General features: G+C 54.9%; 1 protein-coding gene across 5 annotated transcripts in view; it reads right to left on the bottom strand.

Moving 5' to 3' along the window:
- Window positions 1-883: 883 nt before the first annotated feature.
- Window positions 884-16,796, bottom strand: part of LRRC8A (leucine rich repeat containing 8 VRAC subunit A) — a 40,091-nt gene continuing 24,178 nt past the window's right edge. For 4 of the 5 annotated variants that reach the window (XM_009188063.2, XM_009188065.3, XM_017949279.3 and 1 more), the window contains 2 exons: window positions 10,977-13,141; window positions 884-2,837 (listed from right to left, as the gene is read on the bottom strand). In XM_009188063.2, coding sequence (XP_009186327.1) covers window positions 2,562-2,837; window positions 10,977-13,133 — 2,433 coding nt within the window. In that variant the 5' untranslated portion in view covers window positions 13,134-13,141 and the 3' untranslated portion in view covers window positions 884-2,561. Of the gene's footprint in view, window positions 2,838-10,976; window positions 13,142-16,796 lie in introns of those variants that run through there. The other variant, NM_001168980.1, reaches the window with a different exon arrangement.

Raw genomic sequence — 16,796 nt, 5'->3', positions numbered from 1 at the left:
CAAGCACGGTGGCTCATGCCTATAATCCCAGCACTTTAGGAGGCTGAGGTGGGTGAATCTCTTGAGCTCAGGGGTTCGAGACCAACCTGGCAACGTGGCAAAACCCCGTCCCTACGAAAAATACAAAAATGAGCCAGCATGGCCAGGCGCGGTGGCTCACATGTGTATCCCAGAACTTTGGGAGGCTGAGGCGGGTGGATCACAAGGCTAGGAGATCGAGACCAGCTTGGCCAACATGGTGAAACCCCATTTCTACTAAAAATACAAAAATTAGCTAGGCGTGGTGGCAGGCGCCTGTAGTCCCAGCTACTTTTGAGGCTGGGGCAGGAGAATCGCTTGAACCCGGGAGGCGAAGGTTGCAGTGAGCTGCAATCGAGTCACTGCACTCCAGCCTGGGTGACAGAGCAAGACTGTTTCAAAAAAAAAAAAAAAAAAAGCCAGCATGCCCCTGTGGTCCCAGCTACTTGGGAGGCTGAGGTGAGAAGATCACCTGAGCCTGGAGAGGTTGAGGCTGCAGTGAGCCATAATCACGCCACTATATTCCAGCAGTGCACTCTACGTGACAGAATGAGACCCTATCAAAAAAGAGAAAAAAACCAACCAACAGAAAAATCCCTCATGAGTGCCCAACCAGAGGTGAGCAGGATGACAGAGAACGTGTTGGCCATGGGATCCCCAGCCCGGGCCACAGCCTGTTACCTAACAGGTACTCCGTCCAGCTTACAACCTCCAGTAACTGCCTCCAAAGGCACAGAGTCTCATGGGGCAGAGAGATGAGCAGAGTTAACTCTCCTGTGGGTGCCCAAGCAAGGTTCCACACGGCCCAGCAGGCTTCAGAGAAGGGAGGGAAGAGGCCTCCCATGACACGAAGACCTCCAAAGGCCACTTTCTGTTATAGATTTATTTGATACTGTGACCGAGTCTCCAAGTTCAGACCCACATGTAACGGATTGCTTCATGGCTGTCAGAGGCTAGTGTGCATTATTTCTGAGGATTATATCCAATGACACGACGCAGAAAACACAAATGGACGGACAGACGGATGGACATAATCATTAAGACAAGAGACGCTAAAACGTGCCTTAGTGTCCACGTGATTGATCTAAGGCGGGGACCCTTCTAAGGTGGGGACCCGAGTGACTGATCTAAAGCAGGGTGGCTTCCAGCCACCAGGCGCTGACTGAGCTGTGTGCACTCCAGGCACCGGGGAAGGAACTGGCTTGGAACCAAAGCCTGCCCTCCCAGGGGCGACCTCCCCATTCCCGGCCAGTCTCTAAATGTCTGCTCTTCATGAAGGACCAGGTGGCGACAGGGCTGATGGAAGCAGCGAGGCCAGCGGTGGCACTGGGCACACCCATGCGGCAGGAGGTGGGGAAACAGAGTCTGGGCGAAGTGGCTCCTTTTGGCTCCTTAACACTGTGCGTGGAGAGGCCGGGCAGGCGCGAGGAGGAGAGGTGGGAATGGAGCACCGTTCATCCGGGGATTAGCCAACCCGAGTCTCCTCCCTCCTTGGCAGCTCCAGAACATTCCCTTTGGCCGAGAGCCACAGAAATGAGTGCCTGCCAAGACACATGGAGGAGAAAGAAAACAAGACACCAAAAAAACCAAAAAACAAACAAAAAAACCTCCCTGCCCCAGAAACAAATAGAATTCCTGGGCCAAGGTCACACCAGATCCGGAAGACACCCTGCACCCTGCGCCCAGGGAAACGAAACACAGTTCAACGTCTGGCTGCTTTGCTCAAGGGAAACTGCCACCCCACCCTGAGACTCCAACTCACTGGCCGTTAGTGTCTTCTTCTTCTTTTTTTTTTTTTTTAAGTGTTTTTTTTCTTTTTAATACCCAAACCATCCATTTTCAAAGCTTTTTTAAAAAAAAGTTTCCTGATTAAAAACAAAAAACAAAAAACTAAAACTGCCACAAAAACTGAAAAGGCAAGCTCCAGGCCTGGCCTTTCCAGCTGGAGGCCTGCTCTCCCGTGGACCGCACCGCAGAGCCCAGCCCGGCACCGCTGGGTGACCGTCCCATGGCTGGTTCACCCCGGACCACTCTGCTCAAGTCTGGGTGGGCATTAAATGCCCGGCGGCATCACTAAATAAGGACAAGGGAAAAAGGCAGCCCACCCTTCCTTGAACACCTTCCATCTGGGCTGAACTTTCTTGGGAATGTATAAGTTACCTGGATGAAGGAGGTGGGAGATGGAAAAAAATAAATACCAAGAACTAAAGTGAGAGTCCCAGGACCTCTGGTGGCAGCTCAGCCCCTGGGGCAGAGCTGGCCTCCAGGTAGGAGACCCTGATTATCCAAATACTGCGCTCTTGAGACTTGCTCTCCTCGACAAGCGCTTGCCCTGGGGGGGCGTGAGTCTCAGAGGGAGAAAAGGGGCCAGCCCTGCAGATACTGTCCTCTCGCTCTGGCCCGACTCACAAGCGGCCCCAGGCTCCTGCCTGGCCATGACGCTGGCCTGGCTGTCCAGGAGTTCTGGGAGAAGCTGGGCCTGGCCCTCTGGGCCTGAGGACTGGCCGGTGGTCCCGCTGCTTGCTGTGCTGGGCCAGCCTCGCTCAGGCCTGCTCCTTGTCAGCCCTCCAGAGCCGCTCCTTCACCTCGGGCGGCAGCGTGTTGAACAGGTCCTCCTCCACCACCAAGCCGCTGCGCTTGAGCAGTGGGCACTCGCCTAGCTCCACGGGCAGGCACTCCAGCCGGTTGCCTCGCAGCTCAATCTGCGTCAGGTTGGTCAGCTCGCCCACCCTGGAGGGCAGTGACTGCAGCACGTTGTTGCCCAGGTGCAGGGCCCGTAGCTTCCGGCACTGGAAGAGCTCTGGAGGGAGCGTCTCGATCTGGAGGGAAAAGAGCAGGGGTGAGAGTGAGGTGGGTGTGGCTCGGACGGGGCCTCTGGGCTTCCCTTCCTTCTCTCCCCCAGATCTCAGCATCTTTTCTGATCCCCAGGCCCTTTGCACCAGCACAATCTGGGCCAAACTCTGGTCAACATGTGCCTGTGTGCCAGGTCTCAGCTCTTCCTCACTTCCTCTAGGAAGCCTTCCTCCAGCAGTTACTTCCTCCAGGAAGCCTTCCCTGATCTCCTGGGTCTCATGGCCCCTGTGTCCCCACTTGCAGTGCTTATCCTTCCATCTGTTACCCCCTAGATGTGGGCTCTAAGGATGAGACCTGCCTGCCTCAATCCCCACTGTCTTCCAGCACCTGGCCCTGGGAAGTATATCACATTGGCCAGCTGCTCCCACCTCCGTCCCAGGGCTCACCAGGAGCCAGGCTGTTGGTTCTGCCCAGCTTAAGAACAATTTACAAAAGCAAAACAGCATGCTGAGAAAATCCACCCCCTAGGCCGGGCGCGGGGGCTCAAGCCTGTAATCCCAGCACTTTGGGAGGCCGAGGGTGGGGAATCACAAGGTCAGAAGTTCAAAACCAGCCTGACCAACATGGTGAAACTCCGTCTCTACTAAAAACATAAAAATTACCCGGGTGTGGTAGTGTGTGCCTGTAATCCCAGCTAGTCAGGAGGCTGAGGCAGGAGAATCACCTGAACCCGGGAGGTGGAGGCTGCAGTGAGCCAAGATCACGCCACTGCACTCCAGTCTGAGTGGCAAAGTGAGACTCCATCTCAATAAAGAAAAAAAAAAGAAAGAAAGAAAATCTACCCCGTTAACTCTTTCTGAGAAGTTGGGAGAGTTCACTGATAGGGGCGAGAATCCCAGCTGTGTCACTGCCCCTTCCTGGGCCCCAGTTTCCTCATCTGTTAAGTGACAGGGTGGGCATGCGTACAGGGAGCCTCCTCCTGGCCATCTGGAGCCCGCTCCTTGCACTTTTACCAAACATGAACGCAGGAGTCCCCCCTTATCTACGGTTTTGCTGTCTGTGGTTCCAGTTGCCCACGATCAACTGCAGTCCAAAAATATTAAATGGAAAATTCCATATTTTTTTGTTTTTGGAGAGACGAGGTCTCACTGTATTGCCCAGGCTGGTCTCAAACTCCTGGGCTCAAGTGATCCTCTCACCTCAGCGTCCCAAAGTGCTAGGATTACAGGAGTGAGACACTGCACCCAGCCTAAATTTTGTAGGAGTCTTGGTCTATTGCCCAGGCTGGAGTGCAGTGGCGTGATCTCGGCTCACTGCAAGCTCTGCCTCCCGGGTTCAAGCGATTCTCCTGCCTCAGATTCCTGAGTAGCTGGGACTACAGGCACCTGCCACCACGCCCGGCTAATTTTTGTATTTTTAGTAGAGACAGGGTTTCACCATGTTGCCCAGGCTGGTCTTGAACTCCTGGCCTCAAGTGATCTGTCTGCCTCCGCCTCCCAAGGTGCTGAGATTACAGGTATGAGCCACTGCACCCAGCCAAAATTCTGTGTTTTAACTTGCATGTCACTCTGAGTAGCGTGATGAAATCCATCCTGTCCAGGACGTGAGTGGTCCCTTAGTCCAGTGCGCCTACGCTGCATCTGCTACCCACGTCAGTCACTCAGGAGCCACGTCTGTGATTAGATCGACTATCATAGTCTCAGAGTGCTTTCAGGCAACCCTTACTTTACTTAATAATAGCCTTGGCCCGGCATGGTGGCTCACGCCTGTAATCCAGGCACTTTGAGAGGCTGAGGCGGGCAGATCACAAGGTCAGGAGATCGGGACCATCCTGGCTAACATGGTAAAACCCCGTCTCTACTAAAAATACAAAAACATTAGCCAGGCGTGGTGGCAGGCACCTATAGTCCCAGCTACTTGGGAGGCTGAGGCAGAAGAATGGTGTGAACCCGGGAGGCAGAGCTTGCAGTGAGCCAAGATTGCACCACTGCACTCCAGCCTGGGTGACAGAGCGAGACTCAGTCTCAAAAAAAAAAAAAAAAAAAAATAGCTTCAAGGCCTGAGTGTACTATGCTTAATTTATAAATTAAACTTTATCATAGGTACGTGTGAATAGGAACAAACAGAACATATAGGGTTCTGCACTACCTGCAGTGCCAGGCATCCATGGGGGACCTTGGACCGCATTCCCTGAGGATATGGAGCAATTACTATTAACAGACGACACCCTTACACAGCTTAATGCGTGGCAGGCTCACTCTGAGCACTGATACTATTAACTTATTTAACCAGCAAACTACCTATAAATACTCTGTCAATACTCTTCCCATTTTATAGATGGGGTAACTAAGGCCCAAAGATGCTGACTTGTCCAGCGGTTTAGCTGGTAAGTGGTGGAGTCAGGAGTCAGGATTTGAACCTGGGTCAACAGCCCATGCTCTGGTGAACCGTCCACACTGTTAGCGGAGCAAGGAGCAAACACGGGGCTGCAGTGGGTTTGTGTTGTGTCTCTTGGCAAACGGGAAGAGCCTCATGTATGCCAGTTTCTTCCCTGCCCTGCTGCGAGGAATCAGTTGGGGTCATGAGTTCTTACTACCTGCCTGTCCTGAGGCTGCCTCCTTCAGATGGGATGGGCAGGAGGGCAGGGGCCAGGAGCCCTGGGCCCTGATCCTAAGTAAGGATGATGGGGAGACTGCACAGCAGCCTTTCTGAGCTTGCTCTATCACCGCCCCCGTTTTCCTGCCAAGGAGACTGAGGCCCAGAGAGATGACATGCCACTCGTCTGAGGTTGCAGCCTCTCCGAAAGGGTCAGGAGAGAATGTACGTCTTACTTCCTCCCACTCAGAGCCCATCCTATATTCCCCTTCTGCCAAATACGGCACTCAGTTACAGGGTAACCCTGAAAGTCCCCTCCCTCTCTGGGCCTCAGTTTCCCCATCTGTAAAAGGCACAGGTTGGACTCGAAATGCCTCTGAGCTTGGACACTGTGGCTGAGGACCTTTTTGCAGACTTGGACCTCAACCTCACGGGCACTTGTTCTCTCCAGCCATTTTTGGAGGAGGACCCTTGTTCCTGGGGAGCAACTCGGCTTTCCCCGCAGGAAAATAAGCATGGCCAAGGCCTGGCCGAGTGCTTTTCCTTTTATTTATTTTTTTTGGCGGGGGGATGGGGAACGGAGTCTCACTCTGTCACCCAGAGAGTGCAGTGGCGCAATCCTGGCTTACTGTAATCTCCACCTCCCGGGTTCAAGTGATTCTCCTGCCTCAGCCTCCCAAGTAGCTGGGATGACAGCCGCACACCACCATGCCTGGCTAATTTTTGTATTGTTTGCAGAGATGGGGTTTCATTATTTTGGCCAGGCTGGTCTTGAACTCCTGACCTCAAGTGATCTGCCCGCCTCAGCCTCCCAAAGTGTTGGGATTACAGGCGTGAGCCACCACACCCAGCCCAGGTACAGTGGGTACTTTCAAGGAGGCTCCTCACCTGGGTATCTGACACTGCCACCACTGTGCCCAAGGATCAGGAATGCATCTGGGGTTGGGTTTGAGGTCAGCAGGGGCTGAAGGTCAGAGAGGAGACAGGAAGTGGGCTCTGGAGTACCCAGGGGCCACAGCCTTCCCAGAAAGTCCCCACTCCCACCCTGTGATCTCCTCTGCTGACACACGCCGTGGTCAGGGACAGTGGGAAAGCTCTGGCCAGCAAGCAGCAGAGCTCTGGTCCACATGGAGTCTGGCTCTGGAGCCCCCTCCCTGAAAGGCCTCCTCCCAGGAACATGCCCTTCTCTGAGCCAGGGAGCCTTCTCCAGGCCCCACAGAGAAAAGGGGAGGTGCTCTCAGTTGCTCGGCTCCCACCACAGCCACACCCATCCTCTGGACCGATCCTCCTCCGCCGAGTGTTGAGTGTCGCCTGCCTGTGCCTTGGAGGCCTGAAGTTGGATCCCAATCCCCCAACTGCACCCTCTCCTACCTCTCCAGAGACTTCAGTGGGTTTCCATCAGCACTGAAAGCCCTCAACTCGACCTGATCTTTGAAAAGGACAACTCTCCCAGGAGCCTTCCAGGCCCTTCCATTGTCCTTGGCTCTCTGGCCTTCCCGACCAACCGCCGGAAAGCCGCTGTCTCTCCTCACTCCGCCTCCACGACCCGGTTTCTGCCCCCGTCCACCCTTAACTCTCTGGCCAAAGTCACCAGTTCCTAATCCAGCCGACTCCCCAGGCCCCATGTGCCCCACGCTCTGGCCTCACTCTCCTCTTCTGTGGACTCCTGTCCTTCTCCCTCTCTGCTCTCCACAGTGACCGCGTCGAGAACCCCTCTTCACCCACGAGCGTGGAAAGGGTGACTCCTTGGGCTTCAGGCAGATTCAGGATGGTCCCTTGGACATCCCAGGGCCCCAGACACCTGACATGAGGCACACCTTGGCCTCTGAAAACTGGGCCTCCTCCAGTTTCAACAATCCATGCAAAAAACCTCGAGTCACTCAGACCACCCCCACCATCAACTCCCGTACCTTCGGCTTCTGCCTCCAGCATCTCCCATATCCATCCATATCTCTCCATCCCTACCTGCCTTGGCCATGCCAGGCCCCATGGCCTTACCTGATGGCTAATCGTGGTCTCTGAACAGCTCTCTTCTTCTCTCCCACCTCTCACTCACCCCACCCCACACACTACGGCAAGAGGAACCTCACGCTGCAAGTCGGCTCATTCCTTCACCCACTCAATCACTAGGAATTCGGTCAACATTTGCTTGAACAAAAGAGCTAGATCTTAGTCATCAGAGCCTATGGGCTGGCAAGGGACCAGCTGTTAAACAAATGAAGAGACAACTGAAACTGAGGTGTAGGACAGGACCCCCCATGCCAGCCAATCCCCCACCCGCCGTGCACCGCGTAGCCCCACCGCTGCTCTCCAGGATGCCCACATTCCTGGGCAGCCCATCTCACTGCTCCTCCCAACCAGAGCCTCCTGGACTGTCCCTTTCCCCTCCACCTGGCCTCCTCCTCCTCGTCCTTCAAGGGCCTGTTCCTCTGTGTTCCCAGGAACCTGGTGCTCCAGCAGAGCACCTACGCACTGTGCTAACTGCCTCGTTACTTGGCCTTCTTCATCCCTGTGTCCCCAGTGCCTTGTTCCATAGCTGGATTCTATGAATGCTCAAAATACATTTGCACAAAGGCCAGGCGCCGTGGCTCATGCCTGTAATACCAGCACTTTGGGTGGCCAAGGTGGGAAGCTTTGAGGCCAGGAGTTTAAAACCAGCCTAGAAAACACAGTGAGACCCTGTCTCTACCAAAAAAAAAAAAAAACCAATTTGTACAAATCAGTAAACAAGCGAACAAACGAATACCTGTCTTGTCAAGGCTTTCATTAGCAGGAGTATAAATCTGCAAAAACAGCACCCAAGGGCCTGGTCAGGCCACGCCCACCCCCCCTGGTCACCACAGGCCAAGGTGGCTGAGAAGGAGCCGTCAAGCCCCAGTGAGGAAGAAGAGGGGCTCAGGCCTCCCACTCAGAGTGAGGGGCCTGCCTGGGGTTGGCCCAAGTGAACTGTTTTCCCTATTAAGGCTCTGGTGTTCCAGGGGGTGGGGACAGGATGTGATTAAGCCGTGTGCTAAACAGGGTGTCCAGAGGGTCTCCTTCCTCTGGGACAGCACGCCTGCCGCCAGCTCCTTTCCTGAGGGGTGACCTCAGCCAGCAGGCACGACACTTAACAGGCAAGCTTGGTGGGAGGAGCTGGGGGTGGGGGACAGGATGGGGAGCCAGACTGGAGGCTCACACCCTCCCCCAACCAGGAGGACAGCCCCAGCACAGCACCTGGGACAGGGCAGGCATGGCAGGAGCTGTGAGGAAGTCCGAGCTTCTCAAGGGCAGCATTGTGCTATGGGGGAGCCAGGGGGTCTCTCCCTCCATAGATTAAAGAAGGGCTGGGTTTGTTCCGTGCTTCTCAAATGTGGCTTCTCCCCAGGGGACTCCAATTTTCCTGTTCAGTGGGCCTGTCCCGAAACTGCAAGAGAAAACCCTACCCTGGTCCACTCTCCCGCTGTGCTCAAGTCATAATATGGGATGGCGGGAGATAAGGACTTGTCAAAATCCCTGATACATGTGGGTTGCAAGTTGCTCTGCAGGAAGAGGGCCCTGGGGAAGAGCGGGGGAAGAGGGGAGGAAGGCTTCCAAGCCAGCAGGCTGGAGGGCCTGAAGCATCTAGTCTGAGTGATGCTGGAGAAGGTATGTCCTGTCCTGGAGCCCGGGAGGACAGACAGGGCATTCCAGGGGCCACCTCCCTCCGTGCCCAAGGATGCTATAGACAGCTCCTGTTGGGAGGACTCAGCAGGTTAGTAGGAGGAGGACAGGCGCGTCATGCCCGGCACAGGGTGAACACAGAGCAGGTGCCCATGAAACCAACAGGGGCTGCACCGTGAGGCTGCTGCATGGCAGATGCACCCAACAGTAACAACCGAACTAAGAAATGCGGCTCCAGGGCTCTTCATTTTTTTCTTTTTTTTTTTTGAGACTGGGTCTCACTCTGTTGCCCAGGCTAGAGCACAGAGGTACAGTCATAGCTCACTGCAGTCTCAAACTCCTAGGCTGAAGTGATCCTGCCTCAGCCTTCCACACAGCTGGGACTACAGGTACATGCCACCATGCCTTGTACCTGTAGATGGAGTCTCGCTCTGTAGCCCAGGCTGGAGTGCAGTGGCCGGATCTCAGCTCACTGCAAGCTCTGCCTCCCGAGTTCACGCCATTCTCCGGCCTCAGCCTCCCGAGTAGCTGGGACTACAGGCGCCCGCCACCTCGCCCGGCTAGTTTTTTGTATTTCTTAGTAGAGATGGGGTTTCACCGTGTTAGCCAGGATGGTCTCGATCTCCTGACCTCGTGATCCACCCATCTCGGCCTCCCAAAGTGCTGGGATTACAGGCTTGAGCCACCGCGCCCAGCCGATCATTTCTGTATTTTTGGTAGAGATGGGGTTTCCCTATGTTGCCCAGGCTGGTCTCGAACTCCTGAGCTCAAGTGACTGTCCCACCTTGGCTCTCGTAAGTGCTCGGATTATAGGTGTGACCCACTGTGCCTGGTCAACTCCGGGTCTCTTCTTTAGCCTCTTGAACCTGGTGGCATCCCTAGTGAAGTTCACAGGGGCCCCGGCACAACAGCTGCTGCTGTGTCGAGGGCAGAAGTGGTGACTAACTTGGCTCTCCCTTCTGTCTCCCAGCCCCTGGCCTCAGGCTTCCTCCACCACATGTCTCACTACGGAAATCTCCACCTGGATGTGAGGCCCAGGAGGACCTGCAGGTCCCCAAAAGGGGTGGAAGAGGGACGTTCCCCACAATGGCAGTGGCTTTGTTTCCATTTCGGAGACCAGACCACAGAGCCACAGGAGTACCCAGCCCTCCATCCACACTGCCTGCCTCCACCAAGGAGCCCTTGGATGGGGGCTTCCCCAGCCAGGTAAGAGACTGGCACCCACAGGCCACCAACAGTCTTGAAAGTATGTCAAAGGTGTGGCCTCCCAAACTCCCAGTGACAATGATTTGCACAATTTCCTTTTCAGAAAGACAGGCAGTGACAAGCTAGCCCCATCTAAGCCCAACTCTGCCTTTGACACCACCAAAAGCAGCAGAGAAAGGTGTGTGAGTGATGCTGGGAGCTGCAGAGACCATCTGAGGCTTCCCCTCTGCCAGCTCTGGCCAACCACACTGTGCTGGGTGGACCTGGATTGGCTCCTTGCCTCCAAATTCGACTGGGAACAAGTTGAGGAAGACATAAGCTCCAGGCTAAGTCTTGACTCCCACCACCCAGCTTTGCGAGAGAACCCCTGGGTTTGGACCTCCTGCCCACACACATCCCTGCTGAAGAGGAACTCGGCTCAAGGTCACCTTGGGGGACAGATCTTGCCTGGCCATACAGTCTCTCCAGGCAGGAGAACTGCAACATTTTGGAGCAAAGACAGGCCCCAGGCCCAGAGATTCGGATTCAGCAGGCCTGGGGATGGGGCCCCAGGAGTCTGTCTCTGGAACAGAGCTTCTATCCTGGGTGGTTCTGTAAACCCCCGGTGAGGACCACACTCAGGGGTATTGACGGTCCCAGGACACTGAGCCTGCTGAGTGCCCCACCACAGGCCCCGGCCAGGCTGCCCGCCAGCCCACGCACAGAGCCGTGGCCGGGCCACTCACCCGGTTGGCTGTGATGGCCAGGTTCTGGAGGTTCTGCAGGAGGCCAATGTCAGCGGGGAGGAAGGTCAGGTTGTTGTGGCTGAGGTCCAGGTAGCGCAGCTTGCGGCAGTAGAAGAGCTGGGTGGGGATCTTCTCGATCTTGTTGCGGTTCAGGTAGAGGCGCTCCAGGTTGGTGAGGTTGCCGATCTGGATGGGGATGTAGGCGATGTGGTTGTACCACAGCTTAAGGCAGGTGAGGCGGTGCAGGTGCTGGAAGCTGATGATCTCCTCGATGGTCTTGAGGTTGTTGTCCTTGAGGTCAATCTCCTGCAGGTTGTGGAGGCTGAAGATGGAGTGGGGGATGCGCTCCAGGTCGCAGCGGATCAGCTCCAGCTCAGTCAGGTTCGCCATCTTCTTGAGGCTGTTGAGGACGATGAGCTTGGTGCCCTCGTTGTTGATGGACAGCTTCTGCAGGTGCACGCCCACATCTGTGACCACCTGCGGCAGCTTGCTCAGGTTGCTCTTCAGCCGCAGCACCTTGAGGCGTTTGAGCTCCCGCAGCCCATCAATGACGATGTAGCGGTTGTTCTCCGCGCTCAGGTTGCCCGTCAGGTGCAGCTCCTCCAGGGTCTTCAGGCTGTAGATCCACAGCGGGATCTCCTTGATGTCGGTGAACTTGATGTGCAGCGCCCGCAGGTTCTCACGCAGGAAGGCCAGCGCGGGCGCCTCGATCTTGGCTGCCGTGTGGTAGAGCCACAGCTCCTTGAGGCCTGTGAGCTGGGCAATGCTGGGCGGGATGGTCACGTCGGGGATCAGCTCCAGCTTCAGGACCTCCAGCTCCACCAGGTCAAACACAGTGTCAGGGATGCCACTGAGCATGAACAGGTGCAGCTCCAGCTTGTCCTGCGCGTTCTTGGTGAGCCGCTGCCGGAGCTTGTCCAGCGTCCACTCGTTGTTGAGGTTCAGCTGCCGCAGCTTGTTCTCGCTCACCTCCGACAGGAAGACGGCGAAGCGCTTGGAGTAGAGCGGGTCGTATTGGTCGATGAGGTGCAGCATGAAGGCGAAGTCGTTCTTGACGTCGGGGATGTCGCTGTAGCTGCTCTCCTCGCGGATCGACTCGAACGAGTACTTCTTGAGGGAGCGCCGTAGCATCCACCACAGTGTGTACATGCAGATGAGGCCGTAGAAGATGACTAGGCTGATGTAGAAGGACGCCAGGATCTTGAAGAGTGTGGCCAGGGGGTGGGCACAGCGGTAGGTGCGGTAGCCTGTCAGGCTCTCAATGTCCACGGTGCAGTCCACGTCGAACTTGATGTTGTGCACGTAGTAGACGGTGTAGCAGATGATGAGGATGAACTTGATCACCTTGATGATGGTCTGCCGCATGTAGAGGCGGTACACAATGTCCCCCTCCTCCACGTGAGTCCGGAACTTCTTCACCTTCTCAAACAGCGCCTTGGCCTGCTCCCCCTCCTTCTTGTCCAGCACGCCTGTCTCTGAGCGGTCCACAATACCCTGCTCGATCCGTGACTTGGTCCTCTGCAGCATGGGCACGGTGGCCTCCACGTCCTCACTGACGGTCGATGACTTCTTGTCCATGGAGCCATTCATCTTGCTGAAGGCCGGCTTGGGGTCGCTCTCCTCCACCACCGTCTCTGACAGAGCCCTGGTGGTCCAGGGCGAGTCGAAGCACTTCAGCAGGATAGACACAAAGTGCTCCAGCTTCGAGCTGGTGCGCGGGAATTTGAACCAGAAGTTGCTGCAGGCCAGGAAGATGAGCGTGTGCAGAAGCACCAGGTAGGGGAAGTACTTGGCGAACCAGTGCAGCCGGTTCTCATAGCACACGGCGTCCACGTAGTTGTACTGGTGCCGGTCCAGGTCATACTTGATGCCTGTGGGGCCCGTGTCAGGGGTCGGTAGAATGGTGGAATTGGGGTAGGTGGGCTCCGGGCCAGGGGCTGCCCAGCCCCGGAACGAGTCATTGCAGGAGTCCTTGGTGACCCACTTACAAGGCAGGCAGATCATCTTGTCTTGAGTGACCTGCAGCGTCCCCCCGAAGACGGCGATCATCAGCATGACGATAGAGATGTAGTCCGTGAACACATCCCACCACGGCTTCAGGATCCGGTATGCTGGCTGCGTGTCCGCAAAGTAGCGGAGCTCTGTCACTGGAATCATGGTTCAACCTAAAAGGGACCCATAGGAGGGGGTTAGTGCAGGGTGGCCTGGCTTTCCTAGGACACAGGGGTCAGTGGAAGAAGACAATGAAAATTCTACCATTGTCCAAAATTCCACCTCAAATCTAGCTGGGAGCCAAAGCCTGCCCACTCCACAGGGCAGCCCACTTATCAGCCCTTCTGCAGAAAGCATGTGGCCACTTGGCTGGGAAACCACCCTGGGGGAGGCGGGCAGGCTCCCTATTTAACACACAGGAAGACTGAGCACAGCGAGATTAGACAGATCCCCAGTGCAGCCTCAGGGTTCTCTGCCCACCCCCTGCATTCCAGTAAGAGCATTTGGGAACTCCTTTCTAGAGCCCACCTATTTAACAAACAGACTGACCACAGGGACACACTTAAAACCCCCAGTTCACTGGGAACAAGCTGCTGTAAAGCTGCAGCAATGGGCTGGAGGGATTCCTGCAAAATATGAAAAAAGAATGCAACATGCAGAGGGGGTGCAACATGAACTCACTCCATAAAACAAAGAGCAAAGTTTAAAAATTCCACATGGTTCACGTCTGTAATCCCAGCACTTTGGGAGGCCGAGTCAGGCGGACCACCTGATGTCAGGAGTTCAAGACCAGCCTGGCCAACATGGTGAAACCCTGTCTCTACTAAAAATAAAAAAATTAGCCTAGCCTACTGGCAGGTGCCCGTAATACCAGCTACTTGGGAGGCTGAGGCAGGAGAATCACTTGAACCCAGGAGGCACAGGTTGCAGTGAGCCAAGATTGTGCCATTGCACTCCAGCCTGGGCGAAAAGAGAGAAACTCCAACTCAACAACAACAACAAAAAAATTCCGCATGGGGGCTGGCACAGTGGCTCATACCTGTAATCCTAGCCTGTAATGCCAGCCCTTTGGGAGGACAAAGTGGGGGGATCGCTTGAGTCCAGGAGGTCGCCTGGGTGACAGAGACCGTGCCTCAACAACAGATTCCACATGTGCGTATAGTTATGTGTGTACAAGATTCCGGGAGCACTCGGAAGACCAAAGGTCACACAGTGGGTCTTCATGACAGGCTCCTGGGGGAGCGGCCTCAAGACAGGGGATTAAGAATAAGGCTCTCCTCCCCTACAAACTGGGTGATCACGGAGAGGCCTTAATGTAAAATCATCTCTGGTGGCATGTGTATAAAGGAATAAAAAATAGCAGCAACAGCAGGCTCTCCCAGAGAGAGTCCAGTTTGACTACTATGGAGAGAAGCTGGAAACCTGATTTTTTTTGTTGTTTTTTTTGAGACGGAGTCTTGCTCTTTCACCAGGCCAGAGTACAGTGGCGTCATCTCGGCTCACTGCAACCTTTGCCTCCAGGGTTCAAGCTATTCTCCTGCCTCAGCCTCCTGAGTAGCTGGGACTACAGGCATGCGCCACCACACCCAGCTAATTTTTGTAATTTTTCGTAGAGACGAGGTGTCACCATGTTGGCCAGGATGGTCTCGATCTCTTGACCTCCTGATCTGCCCGCCTCAGCCTCCCAAAGTGCTGGGATTACAGGCGTGAGCCATCGTGCCTGGCTGGAAATCTGATTTTTGAGACGGAGTCTTGCTCTGTCAGCCTGGCTGGAGTGCAGTGGCCGGATCTCAGCTCACTGGGGCTCCGCCCCTGGTTTACGGCCATTCTTCCTGCCTCTCAGCCTCCTGAGCTGGGACTGGCTTGCGGCGCTCGGCCACCGCCTCGCTAGTTTTTGTATTTTTAGTAGAGACGTGGGTTTCACCGCAGTTAGCCAGGATGGTCTCGACTGGACTCCGCGGATCCGCCTGGGCCTCGGCCTCCCAAAGTGCTGATTACAGGCTTGAGCCACGCCCGCAGAAATCTGATTTTTAACACATAACTTGGGTGACTCTAATGATTGGCTGCTTGGGAAACTCTGGGCTGAGAAGCCACATTAGGAAACCCAGCCTGTGCCACAGGAGGCACGCTGCAAGATCTGTGAGAACTCCTCTCTGGCGGCCATCTTCGAGGTCACGAGCCAAGGCCTATTGTCTACAACGCCCGCAGAAGCTTTTTACGGAGGGAAAAGGTACCAGATGTCTCTCTGAAACACACACAGAAAATTGTGTTGTGAATATAAAAATCCCCTGTACAGTCACTCACCAGGATTACATTAATTGTTAACTTCTAGAATTGAATAATAACCTTCCAGTCCTTTCTGTGTATTTTAGATTTTTTTGAGACAGAGTCTTCCCTCTGTCAGCCTTCAGGCTGGAGTGCAGTGGATGATCTCAGCTCACTGCAAAGTCTGGGCTTCCCCAGGTTCATTAATCTATCTCTGCCTCAGCCTCCCAGTAGCTGGGATTCACAGGTGCCAGCCACCATGCCTGGCTATTTTTTTTGAGATCGGATCTGCCTCTTGCCGCCTGGCTGGAGTGCAGGGTCGGATCTCTCAGCTCACCAAAGCCTCCTCGAAGCCATTCATTCTCCCCTGCCTCAGCCTCCCCGAAAGTAGCTGGGACTATGTATACTCGGGCTAGTTTTTTGTATTTTAGTAGAGACGGGTTTCACCTGTTAGCCAGGATGGTCTCATCTCCTGACCTCGGATCCCCGCCTGCCTCGCCTCCCAGTGCTGGGATTACAGGCTTGGAGCCACCACCGGCCTCTGGGCTTTTTTATTTTTTTATTTTAGTAGAGACGGGTTTCACCTGTGTTAGCCAGGATGGTCTCTGACCTCCTGACCTCGTGATCTGACCACCTCAGCCTCCCAAAAGTGCTAGGGATTACAGGCTTATTTTAGAATTTTTTAATTTTTATTTTAAGAAACCAGATCTTGCTCTGTTGTCCAAACTAGAGTGCAGTGTCGTGATCATGACTCACTGCAGCCTCAACCTCCTGATCAAGCAATCCTCCTACCTCAGCCTCCCCCAGGTGGCTGGCTACTGGTGTGTGCCAGCATGCCCGCTAATTTTTTTTTTTTGAGACGGAATCTCGCCAGGTTGCTTCCCAGGCTGGAGTGTAGTGGCCGGATCTCGGCTCACTGCAAGTCTCCGCCTCCCGGGTTCACTTATCTTCCCCGCTTCTCAGCCTCCCGAGTAGCTGGGATCACAGGCTCGGCCACCTCGCCTGGCTAGTTTTTTGTATTTTTAGTAGAGACGGGGTTTCACCATGTTAGCCAGGATGGTCTCGATCTCCTGACCTCGTGATCCACCCGCCTCGGCCTCCCAAAGTGCTGGGATTACAGGCTTGAGCCACCGCGCCCGGCCCCGGCTAATTTTTAAAATTTTTTGTAGAGACAGGATCTCGCTATGTTGACCAAGTTGGTCTTGAAATCCTGGCCTCAAGCAATCCTGCCTTGGCCCCTCAGAGTGTTGGAATTACAGGAATGAGGCACAGCACCCAGCCCTTTCTGTGTATTAAAATAAATTGTGCTTTTACTTACTATTTATTTAGAGACAGAGTCTCGCTCTGCTATGCAAGCTGGAGTGCAGTGGCACAATCTCAGCTCACCACAGCCTCCGCCTCCTGGGTTCAAGAGATTCTCCTGCCTCTGCCTCCCAAGTAGCTGGGATTACAGGCACCTGCCACCACGCCCAGCTAATTTTTGTATTTTTAGTAGAAACGGAATTTCGCCACGTTGGCCAGGCTGGTCTCGAACTCCTGACCTCAGGTGATCCACCTGCCTTG

The sequence above is a fragment of the Papio anubis genome, chromosome 13 (genome assembly GCF_008728515.1).
Source record: "Papio anubis isolate 15944 chromosome 13, Panubis1.0, whole genome shotgun sequence".
NCBI classification, from domain to species: Eukaryota; Metazoa; Chordata; class Mammalia; order Primates; family Cercopithecidae; genus Papio; species Papio anubis.
This window is presented reverse-complemented; position numbering and strand designations above follow the sequence as displayed.